Here is an 18225-nt window from a genome sequence, read left to right on the forward strand (position 1 = left end):
TTGTTTTTTGCTTAATTGTGTGCAAGTTATGTTACAAGTGAAGTGTTTCAAAGACTTGACTCGATGCCCCTTTGGTGAAAGGCTCTTAGGACTTTCTTATCAAAATGGAGGACAATCTATTCTGTAGAAATTTTCTGTACAGGGAGAATTTAATCTTGAATCAGTAAATTAATGAAGAGAGCATTTGGAATTTATATTATCTACCAGTGCCACATGGCTGTAAGCCAGCTCAGAGATAATGAATTTAAAATCTCACTTCCACTGTGCAACCAAGGATCAGAGTAACGCCTTATATTCTATAAACAAGTAGTCCAACAAGATGCCACTTTACTGAATGATCTGATACTATTAAGACCAAGGGTGGTGAAGATTAAACAGTGTTGTTTATTGTGAACAGCAGCTCATATATACAAAGAAGAATTAGAGGATGTACTGCTTATGCAGCTTCAGCTTCAGCCGTGGCCTCGATTCTCTTCTTTCTCAGCTGGAGCCTCCTCTCCCTCTCGTACTCCTTCATGCGCATCACATAACTGGAGGCAGAAAAACACAGAGTTAATAACAGCTAGTTAATGATACAATGGGTGCATATCATCCAATCTTCATAATATTTGATTAAATAGGAAATTAAGAAATATTAATTGCTGTTATAAGTGGCTGGTTATTTCATCTCTGAGCATCAATGTTTTAGAAAAGTTCATTCTTGCTCAAGAAAAAATTACAGGTTTTAGTTTTTTTATCGAATCTCAATAAAAAAAAAGGAACATTAATTACAAAGTTTTCACCATCTTGGAATAAGTCAGGATTTCTAAAAATCTATGACAATAACACTCACTCCTGGTGTTCGCAGTAATCCCAGTCGTGTCTCTCATGCTTGCAGGCCAGGAAGTTGGGCCAGTTGTCCCTCTTACACTTCATCAGTTTTAGGAGATGATGGGCACAGTAGTCCCTCTGTTCCACGGGCAGCTGGGCCAAGTTCATCTGCTCCTGGCTCGCTACCATTTCTGGCACAAAAACAGACACAAATTTTCAGTCATCTCTCAGTGTACAAGTATCTGATATGACTTGAAAGACCATGAGTCTCAAGAACTGGCTCACAGCTGTGAGTGTTTGTTTAAATCCTGTCCAGGTAGTGATGTGTTTTTCAAGATACTAATGTAAGCATGCAATTTGTTCAGTATTCTTTTACACATACACTTTTTCCCACTGAGATTGACTTAACTACTCCAGTCAATGCACTTTCTAACCTGAGGCCAAACAGTTCATCCTTTGATTTGAGTGATATATAAATAATATATAAAAAACTAAACATCTTTGTAATAAAAATACATTCACATACATTCAACATCAGTATCAGGACATGTGCAAAAATGATATTAAATTACTACTGACTCTGTTTAAAGGGATAGTTCACCCAAAACTCAAATTTCACTCATTAGCCTATCTACTCACCCTCATGTCGACTAAGGGCTGGGAGAATTTTCAGTCCTCCGTGCCTTCTCTACGGTGTGGTCCGCACAGCAGTATTTGTCCATATAATGGTTGTAAATGGTGCTCAAAAAGACACACCAAAAAACATCCAAATACCTCCATACTGCTTGTCTGTAATGTCCCTCTTGTATTGAAGCCCCGACATGAGAAATTGTTCAGAAAAAAATTAAATAAGTCTATATTTAACGCTTGTTTGTAGCGGAAGCTCCCAGTGTCTCAGTTCACTGCTCTGCCGGTGTCACCGGCGGAACAATTTCTCATGTCAGGGCTTCAAAAGAAGAGGGACATTACAGACGAGCAGTATGGAGGTATTTGGATGTTTTTTGGTGTGTCTTTTTGGACAAACGAAAGTGAGCCCCGTTCACAACCTTTATATGGACAGATACTGCTGCGTGGACCCCCCCGTAACTCAGAGAAGGCACGGAGGACTCTGAAAATTCTCCCAGCCCTTAGTTGACATGAGGGTGAGTAGATAATGAGTGAAATTTGAGAACTATCTCTGTGAACTATCCCTTTAAGTCCAAGTTGTTAGAATAATCCACTGCAAGACAATTTGTCTCCTGTCAATGCCCTCATTTCTTTTTGCTGCCCAATTTTAATTACATCTGAACTACATGATTGAAACCACCTCACCAACTTTATGAAAATGACGTATGGGAGTCTGCAGAAGGGTATACTTCTAGTGTTGGATTTTTGTTGTTGTGTGGAAACTATGAAACTTACAGATCCATATTCTTGTATAACTCGGCATGTCAGATGACCGTTGCCACACAGACATGATAATTAGGTCGTTATGGTAAATAATCATTTATTTAGTATTCTTAAAATTATTCAAACATTTATAATGTGACTGATGTGTGAATCCATTGGTTGAAACTGAATTATCATCTATAGGTAATGAAAGTGTGAGTGTAACGTTACGGGCTGGCCACGGGTTGACAGCAGCTCTCCTCTAACTCTAGTTAACCGATAGTTAGCATCGAAGCTAGCTCGGCTAACGTCCGACGAGCCTCACTAACACACGGCGCATACAGACAGTAACAGTTAACGTTACAGCTACACACCAGGCAACAACAAACACCTGAACAGTGCAGTACAGTGTACGGTGCAGGTAACACCGCCGGGACAGACCTCTCTCTTTCCGCTCCTCGAAGCCGAGCTGCGGGTCAAACTCGTACTTCTTGGCCGGGTCCGGCTCGGTGTCGGTCTCGGTGACGTACCGTCTGGCCAGGTTAGCCCCCATTGGCACCGGCGACCTTTATACACACGTAGCTACTGGAAATAATATGTTCACTTTGCTCTGGCTCTGCGCTAATCTAATGTGTGCAAGATGTTTCTACTCTCTGCCATTCGGTCACCTCTGCAAGCCCCCTGCTTCCACTTCCGCCTCTCGCCGGAAATAAACAGCCGAACGGTGCGTCTGAAACTCCCTCCCCACTGGGACGAGAATCAAAGGTTCCGCTGGGAAGGCAGCCTCAGAGCGATAGTCTGGGCAGCCTACTACTATTTTTGAAGACAGGCTGGGGTCCTGGGCTCTAAAGGGCCTCAGGGGCTTCAGATTTGTGAGTAGCCTGGCTACAAGATCAACAAACTTGAAAATGTTCCATAGATGCCCTGCCTTTTCAGAAATACACACATTTTTCAAATATTATTTGGGCCTTAAATTTCAATTTTCACAAATTGTGTAACAGTGCATGTATATATTTATTGGAAATAAACACCATGTTTCACTAAAACCAAAAGGAATATGGGGAAGAAAACTCTTGTCTATTTTCCATGAACCAACAGTTTTACTGAGGTTTTTTCTTGCAGGAATACTGGTCTCAGCATCTGAATTATTTCAGTTTACATTGTGTGCACCTACAAGGTGAATATTCCTTGACTTCTTATACATTTGTGTGATAAGCAGTCATTTTGACAAAGAATTTACTAGATAGTTTATTTTCAATGACAGTGCAAAGGCAGTATGACATAGAGGCAGCATGTACAATACCACATCTTGAAACTATAAAGTAGCCAAATGGAAACCTTCATATCAACGCTCAGGATTATTTTTGAACTACTCTAAACTGTATTATACGTTTAAAACAACACTGGATTTCAAGATAATAAGTAATCAAATGAATTTATCACATCTCAAACTCACACATGCACAAAACCTCGGCGGCCTATATCATTTTCAGCTTGCAAACAGATTTCAGCCTGTGGTAACCAAAACACAGACAGTTTTCATCTGATTTCTGATCTGGTTCACATTATTATACATGTTTACTTAAAAAAAGATTCTTTGATATTTCTTTTTGTCCTCTTCTTGCAATTTCCACCTCTTTTATTCACTTGTCTGCCTGCACTGAAGGACACCCAAACAACAGTATTGGGAGAGGAAAACACTGCACCACTCTACTTCTTTTTTTCACTGGTAGAGATCATCATCACCTCCTTCTCTGTACAGATTTGGCCTTCCTGACCCAGGGTTGGAACCCTGACCTCCAGAGCGGGCATCTGTAGCAGAAGGAAACCTACAGTAGGTGGAGGAAAGAAATGTGGAGTAAAACAAAAACAAGCTCAGCTTATCAATTAAAACATTTTCTGTTGTGACACTTGTATGAACTTTTGTACGTATGAACTGTACTTTTATACGTGTGTGTGTGTTTACCTGAAGTTTCCAAAACCTCTGCTCTGCTGCAGAGTTTGCGCAAACATCTCGTATTTCCGAATGTCATTGTCACTGACAGAGCGACGGGCAAATCGCATTGCCTCTTCAAAGTGGTCCTTTCTGATCTCAGGGACTGGATCAAAGTCCTCATCCTGCAACACAGAGAAACATTAGGGTCACAATACGCTGTGTGTGTGCGCGTGCATGCGTTTGTGTGTGTGTTCCCAGTCCAAAGGCTGAGCGTTACGAAACACACAGCCGCCCTTTAAGGAACTTTTTTATCTTCCACAGTCTCTTTCTGTACCGAGCACACACAGCCAGCTTTGACAAGTGGACGATGTGTGTTTTTATTAAAGAGAGACAATTAGTTTAATACAGTGAATATGGTGTATTGTTATAAGTATGCAGTTGCAGTGTAGCAGCAGTGTTTGTCTAACCATGGGGATGCCTGGTCTGTTCTGCCTCTGACGCTCAGCCTTGATTTCAGCCTCGATGGCCTCACGGATGGCCAGCTTACAAGCCCGCTGGCAGATCTCTGTCAGGTCAGCTCCAGAAAAGCCCTCTGTGATGCCAGACAGGTACTCCAGATTCACATCCTATAGGAAGGAGAGAAAATAGGTGCGAAAGGAAAGAGAGACGTAATGCCTGTGTTCTTTGTAAAAAGTATAATCTATTTATGTGGAAGCCACTAATCAAAAGAAAGTTGTCTTTGTATGAGTGTTTGACTGACTCTTGCGACAGGAGACTTGCGTAGGTTGGCATTTAGGATGGCGGTACGAGACCGTTTGTCTGGGAGTGGGATGTAGATGAGTTGGTCCAAACGGCCCGGCCGCAGGATGGCTGAGTCTATGATGTCAGGTCTGGTGTGACCAAAATGAGAAATAAGTCAAATGGTAAACAAAAAAAAAGTCAACCTCCTGAGACCCAGGAAAAAAGAAAATTCAGATTTAGATTTTTTTTAAGTGTTGGGGTGGTAAAGAACAAATTGCAAAGAAAAAAATATGAACATTTCATTTCATTTTAATTTGTGTGTGTTTTTTGTGTGTGCACTGTAGTGGACAACGGGACTATATTGTTCTCAAATGTGCAATATTTTGATGCTTATAATGTACATGGAAAGACTAGAATTATCTTGTAAAGTACAGTAATATATATTTAAAAAAAACTAACTAATGTCAATTATGGGGTTTTCATTCTTTTTTATCAACTACACTATTTATCTTTGTGATTACATCATTAGACATTCTTCCTGAGAAGGTATTTCATTGAGCATTTAAATGTTTTAGAGCAAAAGAGCAACAGGCTGCATCTTATGCTCCTAGTCCTATGCTTAATGCCTCAACAAAAAGCTTGTTGTCCATCCATGAACAGTTATCATTGATTAATCATTATTTAGAGTCAAGAATATAATCATGGGATCTGTTTTCTGGAGCATATTTCCATGGACATTCATTTTGCACTGATTTAAAACCTCAAAATCCTACATTTTGGTTTCGGCCCATAGAGGCCGATGGTGCACCTCACCAGCCCTGTGTCTTGATCTCCTTCATCTGGCTCTTCCTCATCTGAGCTTTTACACTCTCCTACAGGGTCATCAACTTTCCTTTGACTCTCATCCTCCAATAAATCTATTTCTGAATCTCCCTCAATGATTTTGTCAATAATTCACTCCACCTCTGTCAAAAGCTGTCCCTGAAAAAAATGTGACTGAAACACAAGTACAGCGTCCCGATGTCCACTACAGTGTACATTAGTAAAATGAGCTTTTTTTCATATGAAAAGTAAACAATCCAGTTCTGAAAAATCACTTAAATGTTGCTATCAACATATAGGCCCCAAATACTTAAATTGTCAATATCATGCTCACATTTACTCTTTCCCATAAAATGTGCTTGTTGAGATGTCGGCCATTTTTAAAAGAGACACACAGGAAGTTTGTAAGGTCACACCCCCACACACAAGATATCATTGTAAAGGGCCAGTTGTCCTCTGTATAGTGAACAACAGGACTTAATAAGGTGACATGCATAGTATAAGAGAAATGGGCTTGAATATGATGTGCACTACAGTGTACAAAAATGCATTGCCGGGTCTCAGGAGGATAACGTGCACCTTGCACCCTCACATGCGCACCTGTTTGTGGCACCAATGATGAAAACGTTCTTTTTGTCAGACATGCCATCCATCTCTGTGAGTATCTGGTTGATGACTCTGTCGGCTGCACCGCCTGCGTCACCAGCGCTGCCTCCTCTGGATTTGGCAATGGAGTCTAACTCATCAAAAAATAAAATGCAGGGGGCTGCCTGCCTGGCCTGTAGGTAGAGAAGAGGGCAGGAGGTCAGAAAGTTAAAGGAGGATTCCGGTCATTTCTGACCCCTAAATCGTTGTCCTGATGGTCACCCAGTGTTGGGAGGAGCAAAAAACGTGACTAAAATTGATGCAGGCAAACCAGAGTTACGTACACCATGGCTACCCGGCACTAGGGATAGTAACAACGCTAACCCATGGGGGCAATTCTTTCAACCACAACAAACACTCAAAAAACAATCAAATATCTATGGTACATGACTGGAATCCTTATGACACACCACTGAACTCATATAATGTACAGTATAAACAGTATAAACTTTGTGTTTTTGCATGTAATCACTCATCTCAGACAGCCGAACTCTGGAACATCCTGGAAAGACATTACTATCCGATCACAGAGCGCCTGCTCTCCCCGCCACAGAAACAAACACTTTTTCCTTGTTGTGATGATTTCTTTACAAAAATAAACGGTGGAGCAGTGCAGTGGTAATGTCCAAAATATCTCCGACTGTTTATTTTTCTAAAGAAATCATCACAACTTTTTTGCTCCCCCAACACTGGGTTACCATCAGGAAAACGATTTAGGGGTCAAAAATGACCGGAATTCTCCTTTAAATACTGTAGAGCTTAAATCAAAAATCCCAAGTGTCCTTGCTTCTACTGTCATTATTTTGTCACTGTGCCTCACTCTCACCTTGTCAAAGACGTCTCTTACGTTGGCCTCCGATTCTCCAAACCACATGGTCAGCATCTCCGGTCCCTTAATGGAGATAAAGTTTGCCTGGCACTCGTTGGCAATGGCCTTAGCCAGAAGGGTTTTCCCACAGCCTGGAGGGCCGTAGAACAACACCCCACGAGACGGGGTCATTCCAAACTTCAGGAACTTGTCAGGATACTCGACAGGGTACTGATGAGAGCAAGATGAAGATCGATGGGTTATTGGTGGAGCTCACGTTTGCAGGTATGAACAGTGTCTGTTGTCGTGAGTAGTCGTGTGTTTCTTCTACCTGAACAAGCTCTTGCAGTTCTTTCTTCACCTCGTCCAGTCCTCCAATGTCCTCCCAGCTGACCTGAGGCACCTCAGCACAAGTCTCTCTCAGAGCTGACGGGTTGCTCTGGCTCAGTGCCCACTGAGGGAAGGAAATCAAACACATCTCTCCTCATTTACAGCTTCATTAACAACAGTGGTGGACAGTAACAGAGTAAATTTATTTGTGTACTGTACTTAAGTACATATCCAGAGGATTTGTACTTTACTTGAGTATTAGATTTCTTTGGTACTTACTTATAAATATTTTTACTTTTACTCGAGTTAATTTCTAGGAAGGCTGAAAAGTACTCGTTACTTTCAGGTCTGCTCTTTTTTTTTTATTTGTCTAAAATACTATTGGACACAAGCTGTGTTTGTCAAAGAAGGAAACCCTAACCCCTAAAAGCAGCACATCAGTTCAGCTGGTTAATTCTCAGAAACAAGAGTTAAGGTCCTTAAATTCATTTAGAAAAAAATATAGTAATTCATTGATGTGAAAAATAAGAAATGTACTCTTACTCTTACTTTTACTTAAAGGGACAACGAGGAGTTTCTCCATCGGCAGAAAGAAAAATTCTGTGACAATAAAAAAAGTCTCATATTAATGTGGATGAATCTACGTTACCCACACTTGTTAATGGGCCCATTTTTGATAAATATATCGTTTTGTCTCTATCGTTATTTTGTTATTATTAGTGGTGGCGGAGATGCTGGTCGAGCCGACCAGCGTTTCTTTACTTTCGGTTTCGCGGACGCTGCCCGGCGAGTCATGAGAATAACGCCGCCGAATCGCCGTTTATGGTCGGAACTACGACGGTATGTGATCGTCTTCCAACCTCTGACTTTAATTCTTGATGAATGAAAACATGAGTCCGTCTTGCGCCGGTCAAAGAATTTCATGGTGTGTGCGGAGGCTCATAAATGTAGTGTGAAAACACTTCGCTTTTCCAAAACTCCTCGTTGTCCCTTTAAAGTAAATTTAAAAGCATGTACTTTTGGATACTTAAGTACCTTTAAAAGCAAGTACTTTTTTACTCCTACTCGAGTAACATGTCAACTGAGCTACTTTTACTTGTAACGGAGTAAATTTTGACCAGTAGTATTTGTACTCTTACTCAAGTACTGGGGTCGAGTACTCTGTCCATCTCTGATTAACAAGCATTCATGTCCGTCTCTTAGCGTGACTAGAGGGAATTTCTATATACATGCAGGTTCTGCGTTTGTGAGTGTGTTGGTGTGTGTACTTGGAAGTCATCCATGGTGACAGCCAGTGAGTTGAGCAGGTCAGCATCAATAGTTTCATCCTCCAGGTCTATGAGGGTCATCTTCTTGCGGATTGCTTGTAGAGCAGCTTCTGAGCAGAGAGCAGCCAGGTCAGCGCCCACATGCCCATGGGTCTCTGCGGCGATCTGAAATATGTTCAATCACTCAGGGACACACATCCTTATAAAGACTGATGGCAGCAGAATGTGGTGTTTTTCTATAAATTGGTTCATGTGTTTGTGTGTTGGATGCTGCTGTACTTCCTCACCCTCTCCAGATCAACGTCATCAGCCAGTTTCATGTTCTTGGTGTGGATCTGCAGGATCTCCAGTCTGCCAGTCGAGTCTGGGATTCCAATGTCAATCTCCCGGTCAAACCTGCCTGGAGAGAGGTAGCACCATATATCTAAGCGTTTGTTGTGTTGTGTCTATGTATGTGTGTGCATGTGTGTATATTTATGTAGCTGCATCTGTTCTGACCAAAGCGTCTCAGAGCAGCGTCCACGCTGTTAGGTCGGTTTGTTGCTGCCATGACAACCACATGAGCTCTTTGCTTTAGGCCATCCATCAGAGTCAGGAGCTGGGACACGATACGCCTTTCCACCTCACCATGGGTCTATACACATATACACACAATATTTTCTTTTTTTCCTTGCCTGACATCAGAGAAATTAAACTTAATTTTACAGTACAGAGGTGACACCGTTTCTTCATAACTCATTTCTTGTTGTTTACCTTCTCCCTCTTGGGAGCGATGGCATCCAGCTCATCAATAAAGATGATGGCTGGAGCGTTTTTCTCCGCCTCCTCAAAGGCCTTTCTGAGGTTACTCTCTGATTCTCCCGCCAGCTTACTCATGATCTCAGGACCTTGTCACAGAATAATGCACAGCATGTAAGACACATTTTCATAGGAAAAACAATGAATGAATTACAATTTCCAACAAGGCTAGTAACTCTGCATGCTTTATTTTGAAAATGTTTCACTGGTAACACTTTACAGTAAGGGTCCTTAATTAACATTAGTTAGTACATTATTAAGCATTAATATATAAACTAATGTGTTAATTAATGCTGAATTACATTATTCAACTTTTACATTCATTAACTAACTTTGAGTAGTAAACATTAAAGCAGATATCAGTGGAATGTTTTTGTTAATATAAGTCCTAAATAGTCCTATTTTCCGTCAGCAATCACTTACATGAAGTATTTCAGCCTAAACACGAGTCTCTCCGTCACTCTGCTCTGCTGTAACCCGAGGAGAAAATTTTCCTTGTGGGATACAAGTGTTATCCAATGAGGAGAGAGAACGGCATGAAGGGCTGTGTGTGCAGCCAAGGGATGCGCGTGAATGTGGTGACGTAGCACGAGGACCAATTGATGCCTGACAAGGGCGGGGGCTGCTAACTCATGGTGCGTTCAAAGAAACTCGTACTTTGTGTTTTTCCTTCCTGTGAAGTCATACCAGTTCGATCTGGTACGAGTTTACGGGTCGGAAGTTACGAGTGGCCGTTATAGGGAACTTTCACAGACAACAGGATGGTAAAAACACGAGCTACGGGTTACCTGGAACGCTACCAAGTCGTAGTTGTGACTTGAAGCTGTAACTTACGGTTTCAAAAGCCTGCCTTGAACGCAGCATTAGCCGAAACGGCCGTGAAGCTGATATCTGCTTTAATTAACTGCTTACTTATAGGCTACATTAATTAATGTGTTTCCTAATCCTAAGTAATATATAATAATGATTGTTAATATATATATATGTAAACAGTTAATTAAAGCAGAAGTAAGAATGTTTGTGTTAATATAAGTCTTAAATAGTTCTATCTTCCGACAGCAATCACTTATATAGAGTGTTTGGTCTGAAACACGGGTCTGTCAGTCACTCTTCTCTGCTGTAAGCTGAGGAGAAAACTTTCCTTGTATCCTACAACCTTTATCCAATGAGGAGAGAGAACGGCGGGGCGGTCCTCTCTGTGTGTGCAGCCAAGGGATGCGCGTGAATGTGGTGACGTAGGGACGAGGGCGGGGACTGCTAACTCCATCGGCTGACAAGAAGTTAGCCAAAACCACCGGATCGCTTACTTCTGCTTAAATGCTTAATAATGTACTAACTAACGTTCATTAAGGGAGCCTTATTGTAAAGTGTTACCGTTTCATTCGATCATCAGGATCAGCAAATTTCTCCCACCATTTCCATCTTTTGTACAAATGGTCTGGCTGTGTTATTACAAAGCCTCACCATTAATGAGGAAGAAGAAGGCACCGGTTTCATTGGCTACAGCTCGGGCCACCAGGGTCTTCCCTGTGCCTGCAGGGCCATACAGCAGGATTCCTCTTGGAGGCTGACAGAGGGGAGAGACAAATGCAGTGAGTCATGAAAAGAGAAATGTCAAATGATAAAATGGGGGGAAAAAAAGCCAATTCATGGGTGGACGGGGTGGGTATTGTGTGTGTGTGTGACACCTTCACTCCAATAGCCTTGAAAAGACCTGGGTGCCTCAGAGGGAGTTCAACCATCTCTTTGATTTGGGCCAGTTGCTTCCGACAGCCTCCAATGTCGTCATAGCCGATGTTATTTAGGCTCTCCTCCTCATCCTGACACACGGTACAATGCAAGACTGAGATGACGTGGACTCTGTCATTAATATGAATTGACAGATTGCTTATACTATTAAGAGATTAAGATGCATGCAATACATGAAATCGCCTGAACTGCACAACTTTGTTCTTGCATTGTATACGATCTTTTTCTTTTCTTTTTTGTAAAGCAAAGTTTCTGAAGTTTCATGTTGTCTGACAACAGCTGAGGCAAAAGCATTCATAGTCATCCACACTTTGACAGAATAAGTACCGGCCTGTTGCTCACCCTGAGGTTTCTCCAATTTTTCCCTGTTAAAAGGGTTTTCTATGGAGTTTTTCCTCAGTAAATGTGAGGGTCTAAGGCCAGAGGATGTTGTTGTGATGCCATGTAAAGCCCTTTGAGACAAACTGTTTGTAAAAATGGGCTATACAAATAAAACTGCCTTGCCTTGCCTTACTGTGAAATGCTAATTTGCTTACTGAAAAGCCAAAATTATACTCAGTATGGATGAAATAACGAATAGCTGAAATTTAAAGTGATCAAATGAACAAATCCTTGCACAAAGTTCCTTTTTAAAATTGATGGCATTGTTTCCTTGCTGCATCATTGTTTGCATTGACGTTTCAACACAGATGATGTGGCGTTAAAAGGGAGCTCTGTTTGGTCCCTCTCCAAAGTGGCCGCTGAATGTGAATACACACGGATGCATCACAAACCACACGCTCATGCATTTCTCACAGACCTCTCTTTTGATTGGTTCTCCCTCACAGTATATGACCGTGTCTGGGGCAATGATGCAATGGGGGCTGGGGTCTGTATCCACCACCTTGAACTCCACCGCCCGCATGCTCCCCCTCACCAGGAAGATGTCACCTGACAGCACAGACACAGTACACACAGGAGCATTTGAATGAGTGCAGACAGCTGCTTGTGTGGTGATTTGGTAGCCATGTTATGACCCGAGCTCTCAGACAACATAGGTGTTGTGTTACCTTTGTGCACAGGCCGGTAAGCCTCCAGAAAGTACGGTTTGAGGAAAACCTCAAAGAGACTCCCAGTAAGGCCTTCAATGGTATCATCTATTGGGAGAACATGGATCTTTTTGCCATACTTGATATCTGGACAGGCATTGATACTGTGACACACACACACACACACACACACACACACACACACACACACACACACACACACACACACACACACACACACACACACACACACACACACACACACACACACACACACACACACACACACACACACGTCAGCAGGTGCCCATGGATTTTCACGTAGTAGAAAAGCATGGTTACAAGCAAACCAGACATGTGACCACCTGTAACTTGTATATAACAACTGCCGGGGCACCATCTGAGTTTTTTGTGTACATCATTTTGGTTCTAGTACTACTTACATAATTACATTTTGTGCAATATCTACACACTTCTGCTTGTGCAACTGGCTGTAATGGGCATCGTGCAATACAACCTGGCACTTTAAACTGATGTGCACTTTAGGGCCTTGTGCAATACTAGGCTACACTTACATTCTTATATGACATTGTGCAATACAATTTGGTACCTATACTGCCCTGCTAAGCCAGACCGCAGTAACTACGTGAAAATTCCAAATCCAAAATTGTGAAATTGAGCTTGTCAATAAATGTTTTATCTTGTGTAAAAATTTTCAGAGGTCCATTCATTATGTGAAATTCTGAGTGAAAACAGAAATGACAAAATAGCCGTTACTATGGCAAGTTGGCAACAAAAGTGAATGATGATGGTGGTGGTGGTGGTGGTCATGATGATGATGATGCAAAGATTGAAATAGAAGAAGGCCAAAGTTAGTGATTAAGTAATGAAAGCTGGAAGAAAACAACAACATTGTAGTTACTGCACTTTGCCTCAGCATTACTTATCTATTTCAGGAAATCTGGCAGCAGAGCGCAGTATCTGCTTTTTAGGTGTCAAATGTAAAATCTGTGGTCATATATTTAATTGCATGAATATTACTTCATGAAAACCTGTCAAATCTGTGTATTTTCACTGATCTACCTACAACACTTTGGAAGGCAAATCAAAAAACTTTACAGCCATTTTTCTCAGTTTCACTGTTTGCATAGTTACTGCAGTCTGGCAGTATGCACTCCTGCACTTTAGCACTTATCACTTTAACCCAGAATTTATGCACTTTATCAGAAACTCCTATGGTCCCCCTACCCATGGAACGTGTTTGTCAATATGTTTTACATTGTCATAGTTGTCTTGTTGTCGTTTTGTTGTCTACATTATTATGTGTATTGTCATTAAAGGGATAGTTCAACATTTTGGCAAATTGGCCCATTGCCATAATTGCTATAGTCATACTGTTGCAGTAGGTTTGTTACCTTTAATTGTCGGTGTAAGCTATTTTTAGAATGGCGTAGCGGAGCGGCAGGCTGCTCAGAGCTACGCTACGGAGGCTAAAGGAATTTCTTGGTTTCTCCCATCAAACTCATCAAATACAAAATCCCAAAACTCCAAAACGCTCTGAGATAATAATGGAACGTTATGAAACTGAGCCGTTTTCAAGGTAAATACAGGGTAAATACAGAGTCTGCTTGATGAAAAACTGTCCCTGAACGCAATGCGCATCAGCGGTTTTGCATGAATTTACCTCTAAAACAACTGCGTCTCGTAACGTTAGCGTGGTGAATGTGCAGGTCACAACTTGTCCACGACAGCGTTTTGGAGTTGTTGGATTGTGTACTTGATGAGTTTGATGAGGGAAACCAAGAAATTCCCTTAGCCTCCATAGCATAGCCCTGAGCAGCCTGCTGCTCCGCTCAGCCGTTCTAAAAATAGCTTGCACTAGGCCAATTTGCCAAAATGTTGAACTATCCCTTTAAGTTTTTATGTTATGGGACTCGGATGGAAATGAGCACTTTTGCTACAATCCGGCACATTTACATGTTTTTATGTCCATTAATGTGCACTGTCCCATCCAAATAAAGTAAAGTAAATCCCATATAAATTTAGATGTGAAAGCTACCTGATGACATCACCGAGCCGGACACGCAGGTTGTTGCGTGTCACGCGGTTCACCCGAATCCGTTCGTCTCCACAGGTGTCATCAGTCAGGACGATACATACCGTCTGACATTGTTTGCGGCCTCTCAACAACACTGTGTCCCCCCTGAAGAGCTGCAGCTCCTCTGTCTTATTCTGAAAAAAAATACATGCACAAGTCTAAGACCAGGTACCTGCCTTTGGTTGACATTTACACACACACAACACAAAAAGTACCTGCATTAACTAAGCATTCACACTGAGTTTTTGTTAAAATTTGTATTACTAAAACCAAGGCCGTAACCATGGAGTCAACATTGGGGGGGGGGGGGCCAAATCCGAGTCTTAAATCAGCTGTAAAACACACTAAAACAATTATTTATCATCCCATTTGTTTCTCATCTCTTGGTTACATTGTTAGGCTTCCTTATCCATGAAAAGGTTTGTTTTGCACTTATGATTTCAGTTTATTGTTCTTATCGTTATAACCGGGTCAAAATGGACCCGAACACCACAAATGTAACAATTTTCACCAGAGCATTTTAGAACTTTGTGAACATTTTTTTTTGTTTTATTTTGTTTAAATAGAGGTTCCTGACAAAGTCAAAAAGTCTTGATTCTATAAACAAATTGATGTGGTACTTCTATGCATTTAAAACCGAACACCAGAGGAAGGAAATACGAAGAATTTACTAACACATGGGATACTTTTTTATTTTTTAATCAGCTAGCTATATATTGGGGGGGGGGGGGGGGGTGTCCCCCCCAATGTATATGGTAATTACGGCCTTGACTAAAACTGTCCTTCAACAAATAACAGGAGACACACAACAGGGGCATGCTGTGCAGCCCCGTGTATGACATGAATACACACACACACCTGGGACAAGCTGACAATGCTGCTGTCCTCATTGAGAGATTCATCCACAATGAGCCTGTTTGGTCTGTGTTTCTGCTTCAGGATGGCAGTGGAGAAATCTTCTCCCTTTGGGCTTCCAAACAAGAGACACATTTAAGACTCTCACATGCAAGCTCCATACTCGTAGCTCTAATTTCCTCATGTGACACTGAGCTGTATTTAGACTCTGCACGTAGCAACTATAAGTGTACAATATGTGGACATTTCTTGGTAATTAAGCAGTACCTTTGTCATTCATGAAAAAATGGATGCAAATCTTTCTTTTTTGATAATATCTGATTATTTTACATACAGTAACACCAATTTCATGACGCATCAGGCACTGGATAACATGTTTATAGTCCATAATAAGGTATTGTTCAAATATGCAACACTAAACACTCATGCATGCTGTACATATGCAGCTGTGTCACTCACTCTGCTCCTCCTGAGCCTGGCATGACTGCTGTCCTTTATATCGCCAAATTTCAGATGTCCTCAGTGTTTCACTGCCTTCTGTAGTTGTTTATGGTGATATATTCAGGAGCTGATCTTGTGCCAACTGATTTCTGCTCTGATCAGTGCCAAAGGTTTCAGGTTCAACTCGATCTAATCTGCTTTGGCGTGGTTTTGGTCTTCCCAAGGCCAAGGCGTGTGCAGCAGAATCTCAGTGTTTTCTTTTCCCTTTGTTGCCTTGGACCACCATGTTTGTGAGAGCTGCAGTCTGTCTGTTTATCAGTGGAGATATTAATACACTTCCCTGTCTTATTTGTAACCCCATCATGTGTGCAAATACACTTTCACTCTCTCACTCACACAGATCCCAGGCAAGCACTTACCTTGGAGAGTATCCCAGGACAGATATAGCATGTTATTTCCTCCGCCCTCTGCTCCCAACCAGCAAATGCAACCACAAGCACCTAGCTGGTCTCGGGGAACGCTTCCTTTTCTTGATGTGAAATATTTATGTGTCAAAATAAATGATGCGTGGAGCCTATTTTCCAAAAGAGCAGACTTATAGTCTGTCTCATTCTCTGGATAAGTCCGTACATCGTCTTTCCCCCTCAACTTGTCACACTGCAAAAAATCAAATATCTTACCAAGAATATTTGTCTTATTTCTAGTCAAAATGTCATTTCTAGTCAAAACAAATCTCATTATACTTAAAATAAGACTCATCACATAAAAAGTAGCTTGTTTTTAGACACTTTTTTACTTCTTTCAAGCATATTTTCAATTGAAGTAAGTAGGAAAAATCTGATAGTGGAGCAAGTTTTTCTTCCTTATTGCAAGCACAAAAAACTACTACTACTATGGTCAAGATTTACAAAACTGAAAGGTAGTCTTAAGAATACAAAAAAGAGAAAAAAGAACATAACATTTTAGAAAAGAACAGTGTCCCTTTTTTGGCAGATTTTGTGCTACTGCAGATAATTTTGTCAACTTGTAATATACACATTTTTTGAGTATATTAAAATGTGCTTTCTCAACTTCTAAAATTTGGATTTGAGGGGGCAAGACATTTATTTGAGGGGGCGCTGCCCCCTCTTGCCCCTGCGTAGAGCCGGCCCTGCCTCACACACACACACACACACACACACACACACAAAAAGGACCTGCATTAACTGAGCATTCACACATTGAGTGATGTTTTTGTTTTTATTACTAAAACTGTCTTTCAACAAACAACAGGAGACACACTACAAGGGCATGCTGTACAGCCCCGTGTATGACTTGAATACACCTGTCCTCTCCTACAGATTTTAACAAATGAGAATGAAGTGAGGTGAACAGTGGTTACAAACACTGTAACATACACCTTCCAACAACTGTAATATGCATTCTTTCAAAGAAAGTGGAAGTGAACAGGTGGAGGGTGAAGGACGTCTGAATGCATAATAAACCTTGGCAGTCTGTTGAGAATGGTCTGAAAACATGGACAAAATTTAACCAATATATTGAAGACATAAACATAAATACAACAGAAAAAATTGGTTATTTTATGATGGAAAAACAAGGAATGTAATTCTGTTACAGTGCAGGTAGGAATGAACTGTGTGACAGGTTGACTTGGTTAAAAGGTGACCAGTAAAAAACACTTCAGAAATGCTGGTGGTATGAGATTAGTTTGATTGATTGACTCAGCTTAACCCTGTGGGAATCTTTCAGTTAGATAAAATCATTCCAATAATTTACAAATGACTAATGTCATACAGTAAATGCAATATGTTTCAATATATTTACATATTCACTTCCCTATATATGGTTTATAGTTGATTGCTCTGCTGATTACAGTGGAGTTAGCTGGTGCGTTTGATCATCATTTCTGCAGTCTACTCTGGAACCGGTTTCACAAAAATCCTTTAGACTGGTCGCTGGTTCTCTAATAAAATCTCATAAATGACTGCTTAGCTTACATTACAGTAAACGTAACTGACAAACTGTTGTGTAGCTAACTGTGACAACAAAGCTAATGTTAGCTGAAACGTCATCAGTGCTCTTTACAAAATAGCAAAAATAGCAAATTATGAAAATGCTATTCACACAAGTATCATTTAGCATAGTCAGATATTTTCCACTCTTTCTTAATTGTGCTGCATTGAGTGCCACTTAAGCTGAAACTTCTCCAAATACGGAGACCAAACAAACACCTACGATAAGAAAAGTTAGCCTGGGTCGGCCCTAGTTTGAATCCCGCATCGGGCGGCCCTTTACTGCATGTCATTCCCCCTCTCTCTGCTCCCCCTTCCTGTTTCTCTCAATACTATCCAATAAAGGCATAAAAAGCCCAAAAATATACTTAAAAAATAAAGTAAAATAAAAAAGATAGTCTCTTTCTCCTTTAAAACAACTGGCAAATTGTGGTATCGCACAATCCTCCAGTGACTCCCTGTAGCCCTTGATTGGACAGTGCCATGTCTCCTAGCAACCAATTTACAGATCACTAA

At 41.1% G+C, this 18225-nt stretch overlaps 2 protein-coding genes across 2 annotated transcripts; both read right to left on the reverse strand.

Annotated features, from left to right (window-relative positions):
• Positions 1-364: 364 nt before the first annotated feature.
• Positions 365-2875, reverse strand: ndufb7 (NADH:ubiquinone oxidoreductase subunit B7). The gene is made up of 3 exons (XM_083981792.1): positions 2620-2875; positions 833-1001; positions 365-530 (listed from the first exon to the last, which is right to left on the reverse strand). The coding sequence occupies exons 1-3, from the start codon at positions 2729-2731 to the stop codon at positions 437-439; spliced, it is 375 nt and encodes a 124-aa protein (XP_083837918.1). The 5' UTR covers positions 2732-2875; the 3' UTR covers positions 365-436.
• A 538-nt stretch (positions 2876-3413) lies between these two features.
• On the reverse strand, positions 3414-16099 carry LOC310995474 (transitional endoplasmic reticulum ATPase). Its single transcript, XM_083984541.1, has 18 exons — positions 15716-16099; positions 15260-15371; positions 14363-14535; positions 12325-12467; positions 12075-12205; positions 11215-11346; positions 10991-11093; positions 9482-9615; positions 9227-9362; positions 9016-9128; positions 8729-8893; positions 7462-7584; positions 7149-7361; positions 6278-6456; positions 4875-5004; positions 4582-4740; positions 4145-4296; positions 3414-4007 (listed from the first exon to the last, which is right to left on the reverse strand). Exons 1-18 carry the CDS (start codon positions 15736-15738, stop codon positions 3902-3904), a joined length of 2427 nt encoding a protein of 808 aa, XP_083840667.1. The 5' UTR covers positions 15739-16099; the 3' UTR covers positions 3414-3901.
• Positions 16100-18225: the final 2126 nt, after the last annotated feature.

The sequence above is a fragment of the Trachurus trachurus genome, assembly GCF_905171665.1.
Source record: "Trachurus trachurus genome assembly, chromosome: 1".
NCBI lineage: Eukaryota > Metazoa > Chordata > Actinopteri > Carangiformes > Carangidae > Trachurus > Trachurus trachurus.